The following is a 27,516-nucleotide window of genomic DNA, read 5'->3' as shown; positions in this document are numbered from 1 at the left end:
AGAGGGTGTGGTCATATTAACATGTTAGCTCATAATGGGCGTGGTCATGCAAAACCGCTCGCTGATATATTGACCGGTTTGCTCAAGAAGGGCGTGGACATATTAACATTCTAGCCAATACGGGGCGTGGTCATATGAACCCGCTCACTCATATTTTTGTTGCGTAATTTGCAAATGATTCATTAATAAGAGTCCTTAACAGACATAAAACGACAACACATCTAAATTACAAAATCAGAATCCGTGTGTGTATGTATGTATGCATGTATGCATTTATATAAAATTTATTTATTTATTATAGTGCAAACTTTCATGAGGAATACGTTTAATATTTCCCCCCTGGCTCCGAACACAATGCATTCTTAACCCAGAGCAGAGCCTAGCAAATTCTAGCCTTCTGCTCACTCACTTTCGCTTTTAGTTTATCTACAAACCTCCAGGAAATTGATGTGCATGTTAAGAAAGCGATGCAGTAAGAGAAGATTTTGCTCTCGTTGCACTGGAAAAACTGGAGCATTGACAGTTTAATACTTTAAGTGTAATTTGTGACTTGTTTGTTTCACAGTGATTTGGAAGAAGCAGCAGCTTTTATTCATCACATACACATTACAGCTTATTAGTAAGCTGTGGTCAGAGCACAGGGTCAAGGGCTTAAACCGCCCCATCCTTCTGATCAACAACCCAGAGCCTTAACTGTTAAAGCTAAACTTAAACAATGTGGGTAATAATGATTCGCTCAATATGTTCACTGCACCGCATATACAAATTTCCTGACTACAGAGAATTTGTCCAATACACCTTCTAATTAGACCCCTGCTTAATACCCCTGCTTGAGTTGGTACTACAGCCAGAATATTAGCTACACATTTAAGAGAGATGCCTGTAAATCTGCTCATTGATGGAATTAATCGTCATATGGTCGAAGCCCTGGGCAGAACCATGAAAATGCTGTTGATGTTGGAGGACTGACAAGAACGGCTCTATTGACACGATTTTGTGCATCAGATAATAGCATGAACAAGCATATTTTGAGAAACTGCGCAAGTTATATCTCAGGTGGCTGATAATTTCTGGGTCAGAAAACCCCCCCCAACTAAAACAAACTAAATAAATAAAAGCCTGAAGTAAAGAAAGTAGCCAGCTCCAATGCCTAGCAAAATTATAAATCATATTTTCTGTAAGATGTCTGAAATGAAATGATTCTAGATTTAGAGATAGAGTTATCATACTTGATTAGAATTCTCCAAATAAAATGTGAGTGTAAACTCTTTTTTCCCCCTCATTTTATATCTAGTCAAGACTAGTTTATATCGCCACCTGGATGCAGGTCTTACAGCAGAAGCCGGGTTAGGGTTAAACTTAAAGCAAAAATCATACTGAGGACTGACTGGGACTTTAATTCCACATCAATCATTTTAATAAATGACTCCTTCCAGTATTCACAAAGCTCACATCACCCTCACACAATGCCTTCATATGCTCTTTATACAGGTGGGTTTTTTCCCCACAAACAGTTTCAAATGAACACTTTTCATACCATCGAGTGGGTGAGAGAGAGAGTGTAGGCTTCCTGTCGGTGTCCGTGTGAAATGTTTAACGTAAAAAAAGGAACATTATACAAAAATAAATGACAAATCACTGCACCATTTGAACAGCTGTAGGCACTTGGTATCAGGTTCTGAGCGCACACTGTAATAGAGAGACTGGATCCATAGTACAGAGAGATCAGTTACTCCTCCGACGCCCCAACAGCTGAATCCGGATGACTTTCTATAAGCATTATTCACAAACATGAAATATAGGGATCTGCACTTACCAATGTACACAACTCTACAATTCACAAGACATGATAGATTTCTTTGAAAAGTAGACTTTTTTTTTTTTTTTTTAAATAAATACAACTGGAAGACTTGATGTTAAGTGGTGTAAAGCCTTTTGTTTCCAGAGAGTACGATAACGATCCACGACCGAGGAGCAGTTGGTCCTAACCAGGAACACGAGGACGGTGTTAACAGTCTGTTAACAGAGCTCTATGTAAACCTGTTCAGGAGGTCACGTCGTCTCGATGCAACATGAGCTGAAGGTGCTAAAGTCTGTGGAAATTTCAATCATGCCTTTTATATTAACTGTCTATTAATACCAAGGATACCTAGTACCGAATAGCTGCAAGCTGTTAAAACATAGACGTGACGATCTTTCTAAAGTCTGTCGTAAACACTTGTTATGTGCACTGTTAAAAAAAAAAGTCATTCTTCTCCTCAGGAATTACATCACAGTCTGGAGGTGTGTAGAGTGACATGTCCAGATAACGAGGCATCGCTGACCCTCACACCTCTGTGTCCTGCACGCTCCCTTAAAAATATTCACAGGTCAAGACGCCGTGCGATCCCAAACCTCCTGTAAACCTACGGAAACGTTATACAGTTCCCAACAGTTTCGTAGCTGCCGGCACGGTCACTTCTTAATTGCTTAATTTAACTTCACTTCACGAGTCCACTTGAACAGAGTTCTGTTGCAGTGCTACGCCCTGAAGTCCTACGTCTTTTCCTCCCGCTCTGTTTTGCGGCGTGTGATGTTCCGTGGCTTGATCTTTAGAGAGAGCTCCCACAGCGCCTCCTCAGCGAGATGGTCACTGAAGTCATTGAAGAAGGACACGATGTCGTCATTGTGTTTGAGATCATAATGTCTAGAAGACAGAAGGTTTAGCAAAGGGTTAAAATGAATAATAATAATAATAAAAATAATAATAATAATAATTTAAAGGGAAAGTGATAGCTCAGAGTTTAAGGTGCTGGACAACTGATCGGAAGGTTGTAAATTCGAATCCCTGGGCCACCAAGCTGCCAATCCTGGACCTCTAAGCAAGTCCCTTAACCCTCAATTGCTCAGCTGTATAAATGAGATAAATGTAAGTCGCTCAGGATAAGGACGTCTGTTAAATGCCATAAATGTAAATGAGATGCGCAGCATGAAGAATACGACCTTCACACACAGGAGGTACAACAGCACTGGCAGCGCATCTCCTGCGGACGGTCATGTGCATTTTAAAGGTCTTTTAATTAAGGAAGAAAACATGACAGGTCATGCTGTTACAGGAAAACGATCAACGATGGGCCAGCGGTAATGTAGCCCAGAGTCATGGGAAGCTTTTTTATTTGAAGAGTTTTCTATAACAGCAGAACTGTTTGGAATTTGCCAACAACCCAAATCTGTATTAAATAAATAGACGACATAAAACCATTCACAGTAAGTTAGTTCCTGTTATCACTTACATCACAACAGATACAAGCAGTCAATCCCTCACTGCCCACTCTTTTGCTCTCAGACCGTCATGCGTCTGTGGAAATCGTGATGGAAATCCTGACAGTTACAAATCACTTGACACTTGAGTCTCTGCCTAATGGTTAGAGAGTCTGACTCGTAATCCTAAGGTCGTGGGTTCAAGTCTTGGGCCGGCCACGACTGAGGTTCCCTTGAGCAAGGCACTGAACCCCCCAACTGCTCCCCGGGCGCCGCAGCATAAATGGCTGCCCACTGCTCTGGGTGTGTGTTCACGGTGTGTGTGTGTTCACTGCTGTGTGCGTGCACTTTGGATGGGTTAAATACAGAGAACGAATTATGAGTATGGGTCACCGTACTTAGCTATATGTCACATCACTTTCACTTTATAGTTGTTCTAGAAACAATAACGAATTAGAACAAGCTCAATAAGTCAAACATGTGATGTGCTTTAGTAGTGAGCTGCTGTTACAGAAGATTAATCAACACCAGAATTCAACACACTATTTGAGGAATTTTGAATACTTCCTTAATACATAGCTGATATTTTAGTTCAGGCTCCTGTATTAAGTTATAACTAAATGTGAACTTTTATACTGGACTTTAGTTAATGAGAAAATGAGCACGTTACGTTCTCTTTCTAAAGAAACGTGTGAGAAAGAGACCGCGCCTGAAGACTGGAAGCAGGTGTACATCATGTGTACTGTTTACGTCACGGTCTCTCTACGAACAATCTACGTCAGTGTGAACAAGAGAACCGGCTTTGTAATGCAAATGAAGCCTCCTGTCAGTATAACCGGTGTGTGTGTTTGAAATGCATTCTTTTTGTCAGAGATGTCAAGCTCGCTGCTCGAGGCTTCACTGAAAGCACTCACACTTGCTGGAAGCGCCGCATGGTGTCGAGGATGTTGAACTGCTGCCAGCGTTTCGAAAAGTTCACCTTCCCTCCGAAGAAGTCAGGATTCCCGAGGTGCACAAAGGTTAAGTCCTGAAGGATCAGACCTCTGCCGAAAAGAGGAAAAGACACAAGAAGGTCAAACATGCATTAAGTGAGTTAAACAAGTTTATAGAAGTCTTTAGAGGAATCCACTGTGACGCTTCACATACAGATACGGTATACAGGGAGGCTCCACATCTGCCAAGGCTGCTCTGTACGCCCGGAACGACGAGGAGCTATCGATTAAAGTGCAGTATTCCTCTAGACCCTAACACACACATACACACAGACCATAAACATTAACCAACGCAAGAGAAAAATAGGGGTATTCTGAAATAAGAAGATTTCTGACCTCTGAGGTTTGTTTCTGCCACTCCAGTCTCCGGATAGGTGCCGAATCCAGAGCGGACAGTATTGCCAAGTAGGAGTTAAAGTTATTGAGCTTTCGTAAGTGCTGTGCAAAAGCAGAAAAGGTCATAAGGTCAGTCGTCTCATTTCATCTCACGCGTGCTGTGACGATAAAGGAACAGATTCGTTTTACCTTCATGATTTTGATAAACTTGAGGAGGAGTTTTTCTCGGTCTTGGGCTTTTTCTTGTGTGATTATTAGAGAACGAACCCTTGAAAAGAGAAAGACAGGGAGGTTGAATGAGATGTATTACTGAATAATGACAAGCAAATAAAAACAATAGAAAGGCAGTAATTTATTTATAGTGACTAGGACTTCGATATTAAAATGTATTAATAATGCTCAGGCTAAAAGGTAACGCTAAGTGCGACAAATGTTTTAAGTCTTGTATCGCGATCATTGAGAAAAGAGAAAAAGGAGAGAGCATCATACTATACTATAACACATGAGATATGATAATCATAATCGGTTTACCTTAAGAATGAACATTTTAACTTTAACCTGAAACCTTTGTCTTTATTTAATGTTTTGTTAATAATTCAGAAACAGTGAATTAAAAAAAAAAACAAAAAAAAAAAACAAGGTTAACTCGGTGCATGATGAAATGATGGAGCCGTAATTCCTGTCGTCTCTATAACCATTTAAGCCTCTCGAGTCAGGCCGATTTCAAGAAAAGGTTCAATAAGCTATCGTACCAATAAGACATGTTATTGAAGTGTTCTGTGAACTGGGTAAGATTCGGACTCTTCTCTTCGTTCTGTTCTTTTGCCCACAACAGAACCTCGGGGATCTACAGACAGAAGAATATAATGTCAGTGAAACAGATTTAGTTTCATACATCTCCTTAATTGCTCAGTTAAAGTCAGTTATAAACCTTATACACTGCTAATCATTTATATACAGAGGACCTGGAAAGCTTAAAATGCTGCTGTTACTGTGTCTATATCGATAGCTTTAAATGAGAGGATTTACGAAATATTTGGCAACCCTGACCTTATATTACATGGTTATGTAATGTCAATAAATTATATTAAAATGACTTCTGAGAAATCGTGTGTATAAATATCACAATATCGTACAAACACAGAGTGCAAGCGAAAGATCTGATGATGTGCTCAATAATTAAAATCAGCTCTTTAGTTTCAGTTCATAAGTATAGTGATATGATTCTGTCCTACTGCCTACCCTGAAATAGTACCAGCTATGATCAATGCTAATCTCAAAGCTAAACGTATAATAATAAATAACTCCACCATAAACTCTGAATACTTCCTGTAGTTATCAAAAATCCTGCATCTAAAGCCAAGAAATCCTCCACCTAGGTATTGACTTTAAGAAGGATGAATGAGAGAAAGCCTGACATCCATGATGTGTTTTTCGGAGACTGCAGACCTACCTCTATTTTGTAGAAGAGCTCTGCGTCCAGGAGAGTGAGCTGGTCTGCGATCTCATGGCTGCGGAAGTCATGGAGAGTCCCGGGCCTGAGAAGACGGGACGAGATCAGATCATCGGGAGTGAAACCATTACAACACACATTGCATTTCACATTGAAACAACAACAGAACCAAACACTCCTCTATGGTCCCAGCTAAGACGAGCTGATGTACTGCTTTTTAACATCTCAAGGTGTAAAGAATAGCAGGTTTACACTTTACAAACCAATTTAAGACATTTAAGCTTAATACTGTATGAGACAGGAAATCTGTTCAGCTGGTACTTTTATAAACTGCCTCTAAGTAAATGTGTAGTGTGATGACATCGATGGCTTTACAGCTTAATCGTGCCTGGACTTAAAAGTCGGAAGATCTTCATTTTATACTAAGGTTTATTTCATGCATTTCATTGTTTCTGCATTTGCCCTATTACCTCTGCTATTGGTTAGAATTATATAGAAATAGAAGCCTAGAATAGCCTCGAAGGAAGCCTTTATTTTAGTCACAAATACATTACAGCACAGCGAAATTCTTTCTTAGAATATAACAAGTGAGGATTAAGGGCCTTGATAAAGGGCCCAAGAATGGCAGCTTGACAGTGCTGGGGCTTGAACCCCCAATCCTCCGAGCAACAACCCAGAGCCGTAACTGCTTTAATCACCACTGCCCCCAAAAAGCTGACAGCACCAGGCAATCTCCCATCCGAGTACTAACCAGAACCGAACCTGCTTAGCTTCCGAGACGGTGGTGTGAACGTAAGCATATGACTGTGTTAATGAGGTCAGAGTACGGTATGTGTCAGTCAGAGAGATCCAGGTTTAGTCCAAGCTAGGAGACACCTGGACACTTGAGTGTGTATTTACCTGGCAGCGACGCTGCGGGCGGCCAGCGGCTTCAACGAATTAGTGTAGCTTAGCAGCTTCTTCTGCTCCACTTTATCCAGAACGTTCTTTCGGAGGACACGGGCCAGACTGAGCTCCCCACTACACACCAGACTGACCACCAGGTCCATGAGGTTCTTCAGGATGTCTTCTGTCAACTCCACCAAACTGCCACACACACACACACACACACACACACACACACAATTCCAGTTAGCATATTTCACTCACAACTGAAGAGGTTCGACACAGCTGTCTGTAAGCACTTTGCATACATATAAGTAAGGAATAAAACTCTTTGGGACATTCTGAGGCGATTTGATGCAGACAGACGCCAAGCACAGTCATAAGGTAGTAGCCTAGTGGTTAAGGTGTTGGAATAGTGACCAGAAGATTGTGAGTTCAAATCCTAGGACCAGTTGCATAATAAAATGTGATATGATGTAAGTCGCTCTGGAAAAGGGAGTCTGCCAAATGCCGTAAACGTAAGTAAAGTGACGTGACATACGGCCAAGTATGGTTACCTATACTCAGAATTACATCCTGTTATCACTATGCAGTAACAGACTCTCTTTATATACCTTAATTCTCTTTCTTTATGTTACAGAGAAACCAGAAAGCTCTCAGAGTCAAAGGTAAAAAAACAAAAACCTGAAAACTTTTAAAAAGGTACCACTTTAAAAAGGTGTGTAATTATTGATTGTGTTTTCTGTGAGGAAATGTTTATTTGGTATTTTTCGGAAGTGTCCGTGTTTTTGTAAAGTCTGTTCATGTGATGTGCTGCTATACAATGTTCAACTGATCACTATAGCACCAACGACGTTTTAGAAAAAGAACGTTAATATAAACTCGTAATATCTCTTACAGCTGAAACTACTGACAATGTCCTGTAATGCTGTCAGGGAAAATTGTTGAACATCTTCCTGCTAATCAGAGGGAAAGAAGATCAGCATTATATTATATTATATATTACCACTCATTATTTACTCACCAAAGCTCGTCCACAACACGCACCAGCACGAAGAAGGTGTTCTTGCTGACGCGCTTCTTAACGCTGTCTGAACTGTGAGAAAATCTAGTATATGTGTTGAAAGGTTAAGTAAAATAAATAATGTATATACAAACCCCACCCCCTAAAAAAAACACATTTTTTCATTAGTTGCGAGCAGACAGACGTAGTTTCCTGTAGTGATGGTGATTATCTGAAATACCGAGCAGTCGGATGCAGTTACTTATAAAATCATGTCTTTGTTTAGTATCAAAGAGAAGCAGGATGTGTGGATATTTGGCACAATGCTGACTTCACGCTATTCTCTCAATCCTCTAAATATGGAAATGTGGTTCTGTTCTACAGTCAGGCTTTTCGCTGAAAGGATATCTATAATAGAGCTTCTTAATGAGGTCCTCTGGGGATAGAAACGTCCTGTACGTCGTCAGGAAGGCTTCGCAATATAAAACCAGATCTGCAGGAGAGAACACACACTTTATTAACATATAAAATACACGAGCCAAGTGTCTTTCATCTGTTCCACCCAACTGAGCAGAAGGGGAAAAGATCCTAAAGATTTTGAAGATGTAATATTTCATTTCTCCAACAGGGGGTGCTGTTATACCACAAATAACTATGGAGAGCATTTTTTATACTTTAAAATTTCACATTAACAGATGCTGATCATCAGAGTTTAGATTATTTGTTGTATATTGCTGCACTCACCAGCTGACACGTATTTGTATTGCTACAGAAAGGGAGATTTGTTTGAGTTGAGGCCTTTACTGGAGGCCACAAATTTTAAATCCAACTGCACTTCACTGAAATGCTATTGGCTGCCAGCATGGAAAGTCTGCGTTTTACTTGCATGTAAAATATACTTAGTGCTCAAAAGTGTTGAGTAAAATATTTGAGCTTTAGGTTTTACAACAAACTCTTGTTCTACTGCACATACACATTATTTGCTTAAAAAAACATTGATGAGGAAAAAACTCGTTTTAATGACTGAAAGGTTTAAATCCCAAAAAGTCTGACCTGTTTTTCAGATTAAGAATATTCCAGAAAACTAAAGGAATCATGCACTCCTCATATGCACATGCATTTGCGTGTACACACACAGACACACACACCTTTGCGATCCGTTTCTGTTGCATGTACTAATAAAACGTCCCCTGATCCTGCTCGAACATCCGGTCCATCGTCATTCTGTTTCAGAGAGAAATAAAATTTCTTAGAATTAAAAATAATGCTTAAAATATAAGCTTTGTCTCTGCGTACATCTGTAACACTTAAGCAGCCTGGTATGTTGATTTTTTAAGTCATATGAATTACTGTGGATAAAAAAAGATATATAGATTGAGCATGTCTATAAATACTACAGCGTGAGTCTGATTCTGTACTCGCTGGGTGGGGGATGTGAGATCTGCAGCAACTTTGACCTTGCAGCATTTTACACAATTTCCACTACTGGCCTGCATGAGCGCAAGGGACTTAATGTAACGACATGTCTTTATCTGCATCTGTATCTCTTTAGCGCTCTAAATGTCCTTATCTGTATCCGCATCTTTATCCAAACACGATGTGGGCGTGGTTAATGGGAAATGTTGCAGTAAATTAAATAAACCCTCATGTGTGAATTCTGGCTTTAACAGATCCTCAACATCAGCAACAGCAGCACTGCAGCTCTCTGGCAGACAGGAGGCACAGTTGAGAAACATCCCCCTTTTGCAGCTACAGGCGAAAACATGTTGAATAATGAATCACGCTGACACGACAAGAGCCAGTGAGCACACGCAATCCAGTGGTTCTCCAGCTGTAAAGTGCTAAACTGAATGATGACACTGAGGGCGAGGCACTGACAGGGTGTTACCTCCTGCTTTAGTGTGATACGGGCCATGATCTCATTGTGATCCACAAGGGACAGCTCATCCAGCTCCTCCGAGCTCAGGTCCGAGTCGGCACACTTCTGCTGCCAGCTGAAAAGAGAAACACACACACAGGTGTTAGGTGTAAAATCGCCACTCAGAGGTTAAACCTGTGATCTGCGTTATAACCGACACTAAGCCACACCTTCTGACAGAACAGTATGGTGAAATAAAAAAATCAGATCGCCGTGCTACATGTTTGTTCACGGTCCTAAAAGTGTTTCCAATTAACTTTTTTTGTTAACTCTGATAAATCTACAAACAGCAGTATTCTTGATCGCTTTCACTAGACAGTCTGGAACGTTCAGTAACTAAGAACTGGATGGATGGAGAGAACAGGAGTAGAGAGAGAAACAGACAGACAAATAGACAGACAGACAGATAGATACTTTATTAAATTAAATTAAGAACTAAACTAAATTAAGAGTCAGTCCTTATAGTGCAGAAAATTGTAACAAATAAAAAAAAACTATACATATAAAATAATATAAACATTAACATAAGTGATCCAATAAAATACTATTTGACGTAGTAAACAGCTGAGATATTGCTCTTGTCCTATAGAGATCTGACTCTCAGCGGCTTCTCATTGCTTGTTGCTAGAAAAGTTTAGAGAATTTACTCTGTGGTTCGTGGGTGAAGTGTCTGAGGAGATTTGATTAAAAACAGGACTGTTGCTCTGTTCACACACTAAGGCCATGTCCACACTAATATGTTTTCGTTTGAAAATGTATATTTTTCTCTCCGTTTTGGCCTTTCGTCCGCACTGAGGCGGCGTTTTAAGTCAACGAAGATGTAGCTGTTGGAAGACGCTCTCCAAAGCGGATAAATTTGAAAACGCCGTCTTCGCGTCTTAGTGTGGACTGTGAAGACAGAGGCTTTTGAATACTATGCAGTGTGGATGAGAAACTTTTGGAAAACGATAATGTAGACGCAGAGCGTTTTTAGACGTAAACTCCGTTTACAAATATATCCGGGTTAGTGTGGACATGGCCTAATACGGGAGTAAAGTGTGAAAAGTGAGACATGTCACGTATATATATATATATATATATGTAAATAAAAAAAATAATATATATATATATATATATATATATATATATATATATATATATAATATACTTTATCCCTATATTATTTATACAGCGTGTGTATTAATACTGAATATTAGCAATTGGTTCTATTTTCTAGCACGGCTCACCTGTCCGAGTCAGTCGGCTCCTTGGTATCGTCCAAGACCGAGTCCTGGAGCGAGTCCTCTGTGCCACAGTTGGGGTCCTGTGAACAACAGAAGCTTGGTGTTTGTGCTTACACTTTACAAATCAGAACACATTGAGGGTGTTCGTAAAGATAGGACAGCTCAGAGAATTAACCGTCTAACTGTGATATTTCACTCAGCAGCGTTAAGAGAAATGCTTCAGGAGCAAGACGAACATCTGAATACGGCACGGTGCTGAGTGAGTTGCTACTGATGCAGGTATGATGTTAATCAGCCTACTTTACATGCTGAGGTTGTATCTCAGGGGTGTAAAAGCATATGAATGGTTAAGGAGCCTGTCAGTCAGCACAGACTCTGTACATATTCAAGGGGCACTGGTGGGAAAACTCACACAATCTACTGCAATAGCTCACTACAGCGTTTACTACGGTAAATTTCCAGGCCACAAATAAAAGAAGGAAGAAGAAGAAAAAAACACCCAGATGAATTCAACAACCGCCTTACAGGCATGATATGATGGACGATGGGAAAGAATGAGAAGCAGAAAAAATTCTGTGTTGCTGTGGTTAATAAGTTGGACAATTTAAATGCCAAAAAAATGTGATGTCTACAACTTGAAGGACTTTCATGTGTCAGATGACAAACCACTTTCTGCTCCACGTGTCTCGCTCCACGACGCATGAATTCATGCTTAGCCAGAACCTGAGTAGGAGTCGAAATAGGCTACTGCTTCAAATATGAATGCGAAGGCTTACCATGCCAGCTTTATTACTTAAGCCCCGCCCCCTCATCTTAAAAAAAAAAGGGGCAATTACACGGACACGTGCAGATACAAGGTACTTTGTTCAGTTAGTAATGAAGACGTGTGTATGCACAGTAGCTGGAACCCAGGAAAACTGTTTTTTGTGGTATTTGGAGCCAAAAACAACGCATTCATTTAGGTCACATTTTAAACATCAATGTCAAACCCTTTCTGGTATATTTACAGCGTTTCCCATTCAAGTACGTAGGTGTATGATGGAAAATGACATCCTGGGAGAAAAGCCAATATGTCCCAAAGGGCTTTCGCTTACCACAGGTTTGAGTGTGTGTATGGCAGACGAAAATTCTTGTGGTAACCATGGTGACAGGAAAGCTGAATTCAGCTACTTCCGCTATTTTATCAGCATTAACGGTCACTTAAAAATATAAAAATAACAAACTTTCAGATAACAACCAACAGCTATTGTGAGGATTTTACAGTAAAGTTGAACAAAGTTGCGTTCCAAAACACAATTAAACCCCTGCCTGTGTGCTACTACCATCACTCGCAGTACATTGCATATACATAACTGTACAGACCTGCCAAATTCTAGTATATGAGCTCAAACTGGGTTTAAGAGCAGGCTCACTGTTTGTGCTCCACAGTGCAAATAAGACCGTCGAGAATGTCAATAGCTTCATTATAAAAAAATGCTGCAGCACCCTCCACCCAGGTTTCCCAGGCTGCAGGATACAAACAAAGACTCTCCAGGCTGCACGAGAGGAACAGGCAGCACACACAAGAGCACGGGGGGTAAAAAACGCAGAGCTCTTTGGCTGCAACTCGAGCAGTGTGGCTACTGCTACTTACACCGTTTGAGAGTGGCAGGTCTCCGTTGGCTTGGTTGGATGAATACAGATTGACGTACCCACTCTCGTCACTAGCATTCTGGCTCTACGGAAAGAAGGAGCAGAGGCGAAGAGGCATCAGACAGAAAGCAGAAGCGAGATTCAGGCCCGAAGCCCACAAGAGCAAACTACGTACTGGGCTCCAGACTTAAACCGTAATAGAACCTGAGTGAAAAAGAAAAAGACAGAGGTAGCCAGAAAAGGAATGCAAGGCCAAAAATAAATAAAATCAGGAAATGCTAGAAAACGTAGAAAGGTTGCTTTTTCCCTTGTCCAGTACAGACATGTTGTGAGAGGAAATAGTATATTACAGATCACTCACTAGCTGTTTAAAGATTTTATCGCCACTAATGTTTAGGAGCATCGTATCAGCCGGTATCTGATTGCAAAAGGAACTGATTTGAGTATGTGTGGTATTCACTGGGCGTGGAAATCACACTTCGCTAACAAGTCTTTACACCACCACTCAAAATGTTAACACCACCCTGTTCATTAAACCAGCTTCTTTACCATACAAGATTTTTGCAGAATGCCTAGGCAAAAGTGTATTATAACAGCAAACCGTTAACTGCCCCAATCTGTCTGTACGAGGTAGGGCCAAGGGGTTTCAATACAATTATATTCTTAAGGAAAAACAAAACAAACACACACTGTTCTCTGTAACCCAGAACATTTAGTCCGGGAAAATGATGCTCATGATTTCGACATTAGATTAGACATATTTGTCAAATGGTAGCACTTTTCTTCGACAATGCATGACGCTGGTGCTGATGCAAGAGCCTTTTCCACAGTGACAGTATCAGTAATTCTCAGTAAAACTGGCGACCAGAATGTTGCTGGTCTGGAACAAAAAACCATCACCATGACAACAATGACGAAGTTCATTGATTAGATATGAACACGGAAGGTTACTTATGTTGTTGTTCTTCATTTACTCCCTGATTGGTGTTACCACAGTGAATCATGTATGATTTGGGTACAGGTTTTACTCTGATGCCTATAACTAATAATCTATAACTAAAGGAGTTGAAACTTTCAAGTACTGAAATACAACAACTTTGAATCTGTGGCATATTAAAGCTTTAGATTCAGAACCTACTCTCAAAACACAAACTGAGTAATTCAAGAACTTGTGTGACACAGTGGTTCGGATTTTAAAGTGCCGGAACGTAGAAAGGATGCTTATTCCCTTGTCCAGCACAGGCATGTTGTGAGAGGAAATAGTATATCACAGATCACTCACTAATCCTAAAACACAATATTTCCCATCAAGTCAAAACAGGAAAAAAAAAAATTCCGGCATGAATCACGTTGACTCGACGCCGCCGTTGCGTCAGCAGGCGATTCTTGTTGAGGCGTGCTGAGGCACAAACCCAGTCGTGTAAATGGAAAAACAATTAACCTTCTGCCTGAATTCATCCAGACAAACTCTGACTCACCTCTGTGCCAGGTTCCCAATTTCTAAGAGCTCATAGCTTGAGCAAGCTTATAATGGCCAAAAGGAGACTGTGATTATAACAATGATAAGATGTATTGTAACCGTGTGTGTGAGTCTTGTGAATAAGTCCAGTGAATAACAAACGGAGGCACATCGGTCACCTCTTACACTCTCCTGCTGTACTCAGTGAATTTCCTTGCTCTTTTCCCCTTAATCCTTGTACTAAATTCGCACCTCCTCCTTCATGGTAGTGCAAAGTGTTTTCACACCCCATGATAATCAAGCAGAAAAAAGCACCTCTGTGGTTACGGTATATTCTTAACTCCCTTCATCATGGATACAAAAAGGGAACAAATCTCAATAGCTATTAAATATGCATTTACAAAGAGATTGATTTTAAGAAATGTTATTTGTTATGCACGATTTAATTATAGTTCGATGCTACAAAAGATGTGTGGGCGTGCAATGATTGACAGTTATATAACCTGTCATTAGTGTTAGTGCTAGGAAAAATAAGGGCCATGTGATGGGTCGAACATAGCACACACACACACACATTATATATATAACATGTATATAAATGCTTTCAAGCCAAAGAAAACATTCTTGATTTCAGTAACGCTGTTTTTCTTTGTATTTACATGCGTATGTTAATAAATGTCAACTTCCATGATTACGATGTGCATTTAGTGACACCCACAAAACTCCATAGCAGGCAAAGCTCACAACTAAACGGCGTGCGCGTGATCTGCCAGTAACACACCTTAGCCATAACAGGAACTAATTATTCCTCCTTTACTAGGTTGCGATCATTTACTTTTGTACTAATCTATAGATTTGTTTAAAAATAGTTACTTTCTTAATTGTTTTCTTTCTCAATTCACCACAGTAACTATAGTGAACAGATATAGCTGTAACTTGATGTATATTTATTATAACAGCTTTATAACAACTTAAGCCATTATTAATGACTAAGTTAAAAAAAAAAAAAAGCCTGGATAATAATTTTGAATTTTGAAAACACACACACACACACACACACACACACACACACACACACACACACACACACACACACACACACAAAAGGACTACAATTAAGACACATCACAATAAACCATCCTGTGAAGCGCATTTCATTGTCTCATATCACTCGAATAAGGCTCTAAGGGTTAGTTAGGAAGTGAAGGTGTGAGCACAAAGCAGGCAGGACTCACCGTGGCGGCAGGAGGAGAAGCCGGGCAGCCCAGAGATGAGCTCGAGGCGGACAGACTGAGAGCAGCGTCCACCTCAGCAGAACCCGGGCCTCCAGCCGGCTGCAGTTGGCAGGAGAGGGAGGAAGAGGAGGATGAGGAAGGAGACGCAGAATGAGAGGAGGCCTGGGACAGTAAAGCAGTGGAGAGAAGAGGAGGTTAAAGAAGAGAAGCGGAGCGAATTGTGCATCGTAAGTAAGCTGGAAATTGGTTAAGAGAAAGTTCAAGCAAATATAGTTCAAAAGTGGAGATTGCTGTAAGAGAAGAAAGAGAGTTAATATGAGGAATTATAAAGAGAAAAGATTAATCAATACAGAGCATGCTGAATTTAGCAGCCTACACCTGATTAAACACACACACACACACACACACACAGTTTCTCCTGCTGAGTCATACTGAATCTTCAACAATACAGACTAAAGAGCAGAAGAGGTCACAAGGGAGACCAAAATAAAGCAGAACAATACAAACAGGCTCAGCATTTTCTTTTTTTAAGCGTCAGTGAACAAAATGGCTAAAACTCAGCAGTCAGCACAGTGTACTGAAGGGCGGTGTGCGGCTCAGGGTCTCACACCGATCAGAAGAGAATAGAGACGTGAGCAGGATATTTGAGATTATTCAAGCTGCTTCTTCTTCACAAAGTAAAACAATTGTTTAATGCGAGCTTCTAAACCTGTTTAATATTTAATCCCGGAGGATTGTAGTATAGATTTCTGTAGCATTTAAATAAAAATAAACAAATAAAAAGCTGTGCTTCAGGCTTCAACATTAGATTATAATTGTAAAAGGATTAGAATTTTAATTAAGTAAATCTTATCTGTTTAAACTTACAATTAATTCAATTTCAAGTTTTTTTTTGCACTTTTACCAACGGACGTTTATATATAAAATGCTGAGGTTTAAAATGAAATTTAGATTTGTTCGTAATGAATAAGCCGGAAGCAACGGTGACCAGAAAATACTCCCTGATTCGATATGAGGAAGAAACCATGGGAGGAACCATAGTGAAAAGAGAACCTCATCCCCACCTGGGCGACACCAGAGAGTAAGAATATAAATAACATCCTTTCAATGACTATGATATCAAGTGCATTTGTGTAACCAAGAGCTCCTGTGCAGCTTGAAGGTCAGCATAATTTCTGAGTTCATTATACATTTAACACCGAGCTTTACAAGGCTTTGGCAGAAAGGAATGACTGCCGGAGACCTGAGCATCCAGGTGGTTTTACAACATCGTTGATGATGATGATGATGATGTGGATCATTCTTAAAACAAATTACCTCAAAACACGCTCTCAAATCAGCCTCTTTTAATTATCATTAGCTTCAAGACAAAGCAAAGCACTGAAACTAGACTCCATCTAAAAAACGTCTCATTACAGAAAACCTCTCGTTTTAAAATTCGTTTATCAGCCCATGATATGTAGAGTGACTTTGTACTTCGTACATCGCAGGATCGAGCTAATCGACAGAATAATCACTCTCATGGACTCAGAAGCGTTGTTGTGCATCAGCAATAACTCCAGACCAAATCCTAGACCCATCTCTGTTGGGTTTGCCTTTTTCTCTAGAGGTTTGGTTCTTGTTTTTGCATACATCACTATGGGGCTAATTAGCATCTGTCTCTCTCTCTCTCTCACACACACACACACACACACACACACACACACACACACACACACACACACAGAGGCATGTTCACAAACAAGCGTGTATACACGTGCCCAGAGGCTGAGTGAGGATGATGATGAAATGTAAAACAGACTCAGAATGAAAGTAAAAACAAAAGCGGTGACACACAATCAGTGTGTCACCTCAGCCGGTGCAGACGGGGCTTAACGAGAGCGAGCCTGCTACGACACAGTAATCCAATGTAAAAGAAGTATGATTAAATGCGTAAATGCTGTTTACAGACGCAGGAAGCCAAACACACCGCTGTGCAGACGTCTGGAAGAGAAGAGCTGAAGGCTGCACACTAACTACTGTTGTCAAAAGGCATAATATCACATGCTGACATTTTAAAGGCTAAATAAGCTTCATTTTTCTATAATCTATTGCAGGTCAAAACATGCGCTTCATCAAGCACCTGGGATAAATGATTCCTGTCGTTTGGTGTAGTGAAAGAGATTTGCACTGATGCATGCATGACTTCAGTGTTCAGTGATCCAACTAGCTATTTATTTTCTGTACTATTTATCCTACACAGGGTAGCAGGAAGCCTGAAGTCTATTTTAGGGGATTCATGGAGGTAGGCAACACCCTCGAGGGGGTCCCAGTCCATCGCAGCGTACAATAACACACACTACAGACAATTTAGAAATGCCAATCAGCCTACAAGACTAACGAACCATTAAGCCCAGTGTTCTGCTTTACATCACTGGTAATAAGAATAACAATATTATTATATATACAATATTACAGGCAAGTGAAATTTAAAACTTTACAAACATGCAATTTAATTGTTAACCAGATTGTAGAAAATGAAAAATTTCAGCATGTAAAGACTTCTCCTGGGACACGACACGCACGATTATTAGGATTATTCTGCCTGTGTGATAGAGGACAAATTTCAGATTTGTTTTTAACGAAGGATAAAATGACACTACTGCCTAAAAAGGTGAGTTTGCTTACGTTGAAACGAACTCAGTGCAGTATTAGTGCTAACATTTGCTCGGTCTGAGACAGAAAAATAACACAGGCGCGTTATTACTCGTTTTGGGTCAACAACCCGTGGAGTGTTTGCATGTTCAGTATGACAGCAAGTTCCTGTGAGAGAAAAAGAGAAAGAGCACAAGTGTGTACAGTATGTCGTGCTCACCAGCTGCCTCTGTTTGGGTGGGAGCGCTGGAGGAGGGAGGGGCTCGTGTACGGAGTCGTTGCTGCTGAAAGAGTCGTTGAAGCCGTACACTTCCTGTATGAGCCTGTTGCGCTGCTCGTAGATGCTCTCGCTCTGTGGCGTCTGGTAGAAGACGGATGGCTGCGGTTCCGAATAATCCTCCACAAACTGCATGTACTTCAGGACTGTGGGTTATGAAGCAGAAGGTGTTAGAGATTGCACATGTTTACTTAGAAGCACACGCTTCACATTCTGACTCCCTTACCCTGGAAGTGACCCACATTTAATCATACCCATAAAAACGGAGGTCAAAGTACCAGTACGATCGTAAACTGTAGCCAACCGACCGGGTTTCATCTTCGACCCACTGATAATTTATAGCTTGTATATTACGTATGCTATGGATCTTATAGTCTCCCTTCAGACCAGTAACATGCTGGAGAGAGTCATCTCTAATAAAACATACCAAAATCTTTACGAGTGGAAATAAACAACAGCAGCCGTGCTTAAACCTCTCTATTAAACAGCATGCAGACAGCATGCAGTATTCCACGATCTTTCCATCCTCCACCCCACCGAAATGACGTCTGCACTGAGACATTCTTGGTTTGAGGTCACTTCCTGGGTGGCAACTCAAACATTCTTACACATTTCACTGACATTATAACTCACTATGACATATGACCTCACCATTTCCTATTTCAGTAGGAAAATCTGTGAAGCATTTTAATCAGAGCTTCAGCACACGATAGCGTTTATGACAGCATCTATATGTTTATGCCAGGACAGAGATCACAGACCCAAAAAGAGCAGATGGTCTTGTATCATTTAATTAGCCAACCAGATGCCAACTGGCCAAAAAAGGGTACCTGCTTTGGCACAAAAAATTTAAATTGCTGTAGTAGGTTAAGCAGTTAAACGTGTCTGACATGTAGCTGAAGGTCTACAGGTTAGATCCTACTGTGCGCTGCCAGAATACCCCCGAGTGAGGCACTGAAATTCTAAGCGGTTCCTACAGAGCAACTGCTGTTCTATCATTTAATCAGGGTGTATCTGTGAATGATTAAACAGTCCCAGTTTTTCTCTTCTCGGGCTATTACTACGACTAACGTTTCATGATTGAAGGGATTTAAACATTTTGCGCTAATTAAAAAATAATTAAAGAAACCTGACAGGGCTGATACTCACTGTGTCTGCTCTTCTTCTCAGGTAGAGGTGGAGGAGATTGAGGCACGGACGAGTTCTCGGACACGACAAATTCCCCCCCATAATCGACCATAGCATTGAAATGAGTGAACAGAGGGAACGGTGGAACGGGCATTTCCTCATCTGTGACGTTGTCGTAGTTGGAGTGAAGGCGCTCGAAGTGCGTCCGACATGCCAGGCCGTCTAAGGGAGTCTGAGGGTTGCCGCTGCGCCGCTTCTTTTCCGGCAGAGCAGGAGGGGCGATGAAGGCGAGCGGTGGAGTAGGAATGACAATTTGATAGAGAGTGGGAGATCCGTAGGGAATCTGGCCTGGACACAGGGAGGACAATGGCTCCCGATGGGACTCGGGAAGAGGACTGAGACAGCTTCCGGCAGGCAGAGAAATCTGATCCACGCTGGACAAGTCCTCTCTGAGGAAGTCATAGTCTGGGTCGTAGCTTTCTGCTGTATCTGAACGAGAAGCCAGATGACATTTAGTCAGATGACAAAAAGTGTGTGTGTATATATATATATATTTCACTCATTATTTAATCAGATGACAAAAAGTGTGTGTGTGTGTATATATATATATATTTCACTCATTATTTTTTTTTTAGAATGGTGTGTTTGAAAGAAAGCACCTCACCTAGAGTCTCACAGCTAGTGTTGCGAGAGCACTGTCCGCTGTCCTGCTCCAGAGAGGACAGCTGCTCGTCTGACTTGCTCAATTTACCCATGCTGCCGCAGGGCGAGCCGCGCGGGGACTCGCCACCGTACGAGTGACTGCCACCAGAAAAACGTCGCTGTAAACCATCTGCATCAAAGTCCTGAAGATAAACATGACAGTTACTGTAAGTGCACAAAAATACAGAACATCTGCATTATTACTTTAACACGGTTGCGTTATAACGTTCTCTCGTACTAAGATTACGCGTGTTTGCGTCACATTCTCTTCCTTATACACGAATAAAACACTTGAATGCATGCAAGAAAATTATCATGATCTAGAAAACAACCAGTTCATTCTTTTCCAAGAACAGCTTATTCATTCGACTTACATCACAGGAAGTGAAAACAGACTTTCACAGAGAAAATGAACTCAAATATCGAAACAGAACAAAAAGAAACGTCTCCTATCACGTACACACCTGTCTGCAGATGCCGATCGGAAGACTCGACCCGCTCGTGGCACGGCTCATAGGAGCCACGACGGCGACTCGGGTAGGAGACGGAGCTGACTGACGCTTCTTAGGGGGAAGAGCTGGGGGACTAGGGAGAGAAAAAGAAAATTAGACTTCTTTATTATTTGTATAGAAAGATTTGCCAAAACAAAACCAAAAGCTGTGAAGAACAAAATGCCTTGGCGTCACATATTAACGGCGACAACCAAAAACAGATCTTGTAAAAAAAAAAAAAAAAAAGAAAAGAAAAATGAGTGTCTCCAGCGTTTCATTTGCACCAGTGTATGTTGCACAAATCTCCTAAACAAAGGTTTTCCCAGTCCTAGTGCTCTGTATCCTTAAAAGTCGAGCATGTAATATCTGAGCTCTTGTTCCCTGTTCCTAAACCTCAAGAGTCTAAAACAAAGATGAGAATCGAGTTCAACGTTGATGTCTGTTTTTGCATCAAATCCTACAAAGAAAATCTCGGTGCATTTCCCCTGCTAAGTACAAAACCAAAAACAAGAAGTAAAGCTACAGTAAAGCTACAGTGTCTTTACCCTCTGTCGATAAAATCTTCACCGATGCTATTCTGCTTTTATTTATTCTTGAGCGTACTGCCTTTTTAACCCCTGAACGTATTCAGGATTTAGCTTTATACCTTTATTCTGTATTGCAACTATCACCATTGCTATCTCCTCACACATTCGTTCCAGTGTGCACCGCGCGGTCCTCCAGACAGACGAATAATTAAAAAGACATTGTCTTCATTCCAGCCTTAATGTCTTCCACAGAGACATCTGGATCAAATGCAGTTTCGTTTTAAAGCGCAGTCAGATTTGCAATTCCCTTCACTGTTTATCATTCGACGTGCTGGAAATAATATGCATCGACCAGCTTGTGCATGTGGAAGAGGGCAGATTTCTCAGAGTGCTTTCTCACAGCGTGTGAGGTTTGCCCTGTGAGGTTTGCCCCGTGCGGCTGCCCGGCATCACGAGTCTCAGAGGAAGAATATGCTAGACCTCGTCCTCTCTCTGCTTGGCACATACCGTGTGGTAGGAGAGCTAGGAAATTATAACCAAATAAGGAAACAACTGAGTAGAGTTTAGGCTTCAGTTCATCATCGTGATGCAGAATATAATTTCTAAAGAATTAAGGTTATGAAACATGTAAATGTGCAAGCATGTCGTCTGCAAGCTTCACTTCACTAATTATGTCCAGCCTTCATCTGTATCAAGTACCATAACATTTCTACAGGAAAGCCACACACCCTCATGCAGAAGAATAACTTGAAAAAGACAAGAAAAAGAAAGCAACACGTTTCATCAAAGGAAGTAATGAACATGCATTCAGGCATATCTGCACCCTTACGAGGACACGTCAACACGCTATTTATAAACAGCCTGCTTCACACCTTCCCATTTACACTTCTTATGAACAGTTTGATTCGAGAGAAAGGGCCGTGTAATCATCTAGAGAGATTACAGATCAGACAGAGCTAAAGGCACAGCCTCCCTCGCAGCAAGCGGCATCCAGTAAAACCAGGAGCTCCACATATATAGCCGAAATGCAACCAACGAATGCTACACGAGAGCACGTCTGGCCAGGCAAACTGCCCAAATATACCAAGTGAAGCGACCGCAGTTGGCGCTTTTCTCGAGAGCAGACAGTGAGAGACAGTGGGAGCTGTGAATCTGAGCCAGTTGACTTACCAATGCTTGGGCACTTGGAGGCCAGGGAGTGGGGGTTTGGGAGGCGCTGCTTCTACAGTGGAGGGGGCGTCAGTCAGGGCCTCTGTGGAATGACTCAGTGCAGGGGAGTTTGTCGAGCTCTCATCTTCCGTCTCTATGACATTAAGTCCTGGAACGCTGTAATAACCGTGATTATGTTAGTACATAAGGATAAATGCTTGTACAGTGACTACAGTGCACTACAATCAGGAACTTAGAGGTCTAGAAACACTTAGATGTGCTATTTTCAATTTTCAAAATAAAAAAATTCACAAAGGTGGGACCATCGATGACAACAAGAAGATGGATAGAGAAGTCAGGGATGAACAGATTAAGTCGTTTCGAATCCCGACAATCCTCGGTTGGAAACAATCAAAAGACCAAGGGTATTTGTCAACATGATGCCACCACCCCCCATGCTTCAATGTAGTATTGTCTGCTAGGCATTATATAAGTCTATTTTTAGAGTTTCTCACCTCTCGGAGCTGATGACTGAGGGGACACTTTTGGCTGTGGGTGATGTTGGGGAAGGGAGCTGCTGTTTCTCCATGACCAGCTTCACCAGTTCCTGCAAGACACCACAGACAGTCGCATTTCTGATCACACCGCATCAACTTCACAGAACACAATGCAAGACCAGATTCAGGTGCTCTAAACTGGTGTACAAAAAGATGATCATGAAGCATTACCTTCACTCCATCCAGCACCGCTTTGATGATGCTGGTAACATTTGCAACAGTGTCCTTGTCTTCCAGGTTCACTCCCTCCAGCATCACCTGATCTGACCAGCGGATGAGGTTCGCCAGACTCTGATACACTCGGCTGAGGCACGATGACACGGAGGAACTGCACAGAGCCCAATGCCAACGGTTATACCTCAAGGAGCCGAAAAAGTTATAGCCACAGTACAGGTTCACAACAAATAAACAAATAAATCTTATGTAAATATGGAAAATGTGGCCTTAGCCAAGACAACACATCGTACACAGCTGGAAGAAATGAACCTGACACATCCGAGAGTTTTGAACATGAGAGTATTGCATTTGTCGGTATCTGACTTTGTTGTTGTGAAATATAATGTATACATAAAAGTCCCCACCTTTTCAGAATCTTGGGGTCAATTTGCACTAAAGGCACGATAGCCTCCAACACTTTACTGGCGGAGCCGGGAAGCATTTCCAAAACTTTTCGGTCCACCACCATCTTATCGATTATCGTCTTGAAGTAACGCAAGGCACTGACCACTTCTTTCTCCTTCTCTTCCACCCGGCTGAGACTCTATACCCACAGAAGGAAGGTGGAGGCAGACTACGGGTCAGCAGAGGTCACAAAAGTGATCCTAATAGTCAGAGAATACATACAGTGCAGACAAAGCTACCTTAGTTTCTTGCTTCTCTGGAGTCTTGACTGTTCGCTCTACCAAAGGCTTTGATGCTTTCTTCGAAGAATGTACTCTTTTTGGCTTGGGGGAGTGAAACCGATCTATTAGCCTCATTGTGAAGGTTTGAAGGTTGGAGCGCTGGGAGTCTGAGAGGAAGAGAGAGAGGGGAAGAGAAATTAAAAACAAAGAGGAAACAAACGAACAAAAAAAAAAGAGTGTTATTAATGCTGCAAGATGATATTTAGGATTGGTTTTTTTTTGTTGTTGTACTGAAAACAATATTCAAAGACATTTATTCCTACACATCATATGCCTGCTCATATATATAAATCTTAGACTGGTCTATAGTCACATTAAGTGTTGATATCCTTAAAAGAAATATATATATATATATATATATAAATAGGCTTCCAATTTGTGCAACAGAAAAGAGGTCTTGCTTTGGTCAGGAAATCATGAGGTTCAAATCAAGACCGAGACACATTCGTCTGAGGCTGAGAGTCCAAGAAAGCAAAATCAGCGATGCTCCATCTCTTCTCTATTCAATGGTAATAAAATAATTAATAACTAATATTGTCTGTGAGCCCATCTATGCCGCACAAGGCACTTGCGCCACGTGTCCTGAAGGAACCAACATTGGGAGCTTCACCTAATAGGAGAGAGCTGGCTGGGTGAAGAAAAATGAGAGAGAAAACAGGGAACAAAAAAAAAAAGTCCCCCTGGTGCTTGGTAAATGACTAGTCAGAAATAATGCCAAGATAACATTACATGACCAAAGAAAAAAACCCCCACAAGCATTATACATACATGAACCAATGTGCTACTCTAACACCCAGCCAGCAGTATTTAACAACATGATTAACTTAGAAAGAGAAACTCCTCAGCAAGTTAAAATTAGTGCACAACAGCTCACTGTGTACGTGTGTGTGTGTCTCAGCACTTTAACACAGACCTACACCCCTTTAGGCGCACAACTTGAACTCACACGACCACATAAAAGGCTCGAAGTTGTACCTCATAACTCCTCCTAGCATGTAAACAGACAGAAGGAGCAGCTTTCGCACTTCAGAGCGACTTGATGTTTCGGCCATTTATGCTCTTTAAGAACACACACAAGGGAAGCGGGAAGAGGAAAGAGTTTGTGGCCATTACGTTCAGTCGGATCCTCTTCTGTGAGCCGGATCGGTCACTCGAGCTGAAGCAGCCTATGCAAGAGTTCTGATGATGAACAACAAAACCATTTAGGGGAAATTTCCTCGACTCAAGTGAACATAGCTTGAGGTTGGTGTGGGTGTTCTGTGGAGTTTTATGGTCATAGCCCACACGTAGCACCTCAGAGTGAGAGTGCTAAACTAGTGGCAGCTCACACAACACCTCACGCCCTCACTAGTGCTGAGGGAGAATAAAAAACCATGTAAAGAACAATTCAGAGATCAGATCAAGTGAGTGACAGAACATGGTTAGTTTTACGGTAAGCAGCAAACGGGGTAGGGAAGTCCCTCTCAAGTGCTTCAGGCCTTAAAGGCACCGAGAATTACCTGAAATTGAACATCGTGAACAATAGGTACGTTGCATCTCATGACCTTCTTTAGTTCTTTAGTCCAAAAGCTAACTTTACTGTAGCAGGAGTTTAAGATGCCAACATTGTGAACCACACTGAGGTCAGTCCTAGTGACAGTATTGCATGTTTAACTTTATTATTAAACTGTGCAAAAAGGGAGGGAAGTTCCCGACCTTATCACTGATCACTGAGCTGATAAAAGCATTACGGTTACCAGGTGAAATTACCCGTGAAAGACGACTTCCTCAATGTTTGAGTAAATTAACATCCCACTCGACTAATGAAAGCAATAATAAAAGAAAGAAGAACTGCTTCTGGCAACTGGAAAACAGAGGAAGAAACTCAAACACAAATGTATTTGACTTAATTTTGACTTTTCATTTGTAGATTTTTCGCTTTTAAACATTACACTCTAACCAGAAAGGTCCCCTTTAGTCCAAGTCTTATTTACAAATAACACCTTCGCAGCTAAAAGACCATTTGCATAGTATAAATCTGTGCGAAATGCTTTCAACACTTTTTTCAAAAACTTAAGAATCGATGCCTTTGATTTGTTTGCTGTTTGTATGCAGTGTTCACCGAACCGAAAAGAAATAAAATGTACAAATGTCTGACCGGCACGCGGGTCTGAAATCGTGCTCAGAAATACAGCAACACAAAATAGTAAACAAAGGACAGAGTACAGAACACAGAGTCTACGATCAAGACTTGGAGATCGTATCATTGGGTAGTTTTATTATTTGCTTCGCTGCTTCATGCATCCTGAATTCTGCAGTAAAAAAAAAAAAAAACACTGAATGAATGCTATGCTCTGTGGTCTATCCAATTTGATTGATGCCTCTCGCACGCTCTCTCTCATATGTATGTCTGTTTGTCCCCCTCTCTCTCTCATATACAGTATATGTCTGCCTGTGTCTCTCTCTCTCTCTCTCTCTCTCTCATATATATGTCTACCTGTGTGTGTCTCTCTCTCTCGCTCATATATATCTCTCTCTCTCTCTGTCTGTCTGTCTGTCTGTCTGTCTGTCTGTCTCTCTCTCTCTCTCTCTCTCTCTCTCTCTCTCACACACACACACACACACACAAACACAAACACAGACACAGACACACTGACTCATCCAAGTCCCACAAATCAACCAGGACTTTAGACACAACTCAAGATTTGACTCAGACTCATAAATAAACACACACACACACACACACACACACACACACACACACACACACACACACACAGACTCATCCAAGTCCCACAAATCAACCAGGACTTTAGACACAACTCAAGATTTGACTCAGACTCATAAATAAAAGGTGAAGGTATGTAGAGTAAGATAATGACCCTATAATCTCCTGAACCACTTAAAATAAACGTATTATCATATTTACACCCTTAATATTATCCCTGTGATGTTTATAATAAGTTTTATTGTTCATTTATACCCGCTTGATCACTTATCAAATCTTTTTAACGCCGTTATACACATCATAGGTATCAGGCTGAATCTCATATCGAGCCGTTCACACTATGTAGGCGTCCTATTAAGGGTGTATAATGACGCCCTAAAGACACTCTTTACAGTGCACTTTATCTCTAATAAGGTGGCATTTGGGATCAAGCAGCCGTAGTAACACTAACTAAAATACTAGCAGTTTAACATTATACGTGTGTATATATATATAAAAATATTGTATTGTAAAGAAATGTTAGAGTATACAGGTTTATAAATATCCAGGTTATGTTATTCAACTTCGCCGTGTAAGCTAAGCTAAGCTAATGTGAAGGGCCCCGCCGTCCACACCCACCGGCTAACCGCTAATGCTAACCAATAACCATTGTTGTTTAGCCGTGTAACTGTTAACGTGAACTGGCAGACTGACCAGCTAACCCACCCGTCTTTTACCAGGTATCCCAGACGTTCTGGTTAAAGCTAAACGCTATAAATGTCTAAGACGCTAACTGTGATCTCCAGACTACAGCAAGATTCTGTCCAAATTCGTTAGCTAGCTGTAATTAGCTGTTAGCTCGCAGGAGACTAAAGAATAATTCACTTACCTTGTTTACTCTCGAGTTTCCCAGACATCTTCCAGATTAATATGGGGTAGATGTTAGAGAGAGGGGAGTCTGTGTTATTCCAGCATCATAGCAGAAGGTAGACTGGTCAGTCAGTCAGACTCTCTCTCTCTGTGTGTGTGTGTCTCAGTGACCGGTTTTGTCTACTGTGTAACCAGAGACTGCAGTGTAAACAGCACC

At 41.2% G+C, this 27,516-nt stretch overlaps 1 protein-coding gene across 3 annotated transcripts; it reads right to left on the bottom strand.

Moving 5' to 3' along the window:
* Positions 1 to 1,394: 1,394 nt before the first annotated feature.
* On the bottom strand, positions 1,395 to 27,516 carry rapgef1a (Rap guanine nucleotide exchange factor (GEF) 1a). Of its 3 annotated transcripts, XM_027133142.2 has the most exons (25): positions 27,319 to 27,516; positions 23,702 to 23,850; positions 23,423 to 23,601; positions 23,013 to 23,169; positions 22,800 to 22,891; positions 22,306 to 22,461; positions 20,582 to 20,702; positions 20,080 to 20,260; positions 19,437 to 19,904; positions 18,231 to 18,433; positions 15,377 to 15,538; positions 12,684 to 12,767; positions 11,054 to 11,130; positions 9,798 to 9,903; positions 9,058 to 9,133; positions 8,318 to 8,402; positions 7,931 to 8,023; positions 6,922 to 7,107; positions 6,022 to 6,106; positions 5,321 to 5,415; positions 4,758 to 4,836; positions 4,569 to 4,670; positions 4,387 to 4,484; positions 4,155 to 4,283; positions 1,395 to 2,686 (listed from the first exon to the last, which is right to left on the bottom strand). In XM_027133142.2, exons 1-25 carry the CDS (start codon positions 27,344 to 27,346, stop codon positions 2,536 to 2,538), a joined length of 3,342 nt encoding a protein of 1,113 aa, XP_026988943.2. In that variant the 5' UTR covers positions 27,347 to 27,516; the 3' UTR covers positions 1,395 to 2,535. The 3 variants fall into 3 exon arrangements, with proteins under 3 accessions (XP_026988943.2, XP_026988944.2, XP_026988945.2); XM_027133143.2 differs by lacking the exon at positions 15,377 to 15,538 and having other exon boundaries at positions 27,319 to 27,515; XM_027133144.2 differs by lacking the exons at positions 12,684 to 12,767; positions 15,377 to 15,538 and having other exon boundaries at positions 27,319 to 27,513.

Source organism: Tachysurus fulvidraco, chromosome 14, assembly GCF_022655615.1.
Source record: "Tachysurus fulvidraco isolate hzauxx_2018 chromosome 14, HZAU_PFXX_2.0, whole genome shotgun sequence".
NCBI classification, from domain to species: domain Eukaryota; kingdom Metazoa; phylum Chordata; class Actinopteri; order Siluriformes; family Bagridae; genus Tachysurus; species Tachysurus fulvidraco.
The sequence above is the reverse complement of the archived record's forward strand: the minus strand, read 5'-3'. Positions and strand labels throughout refer to the sequence as shown.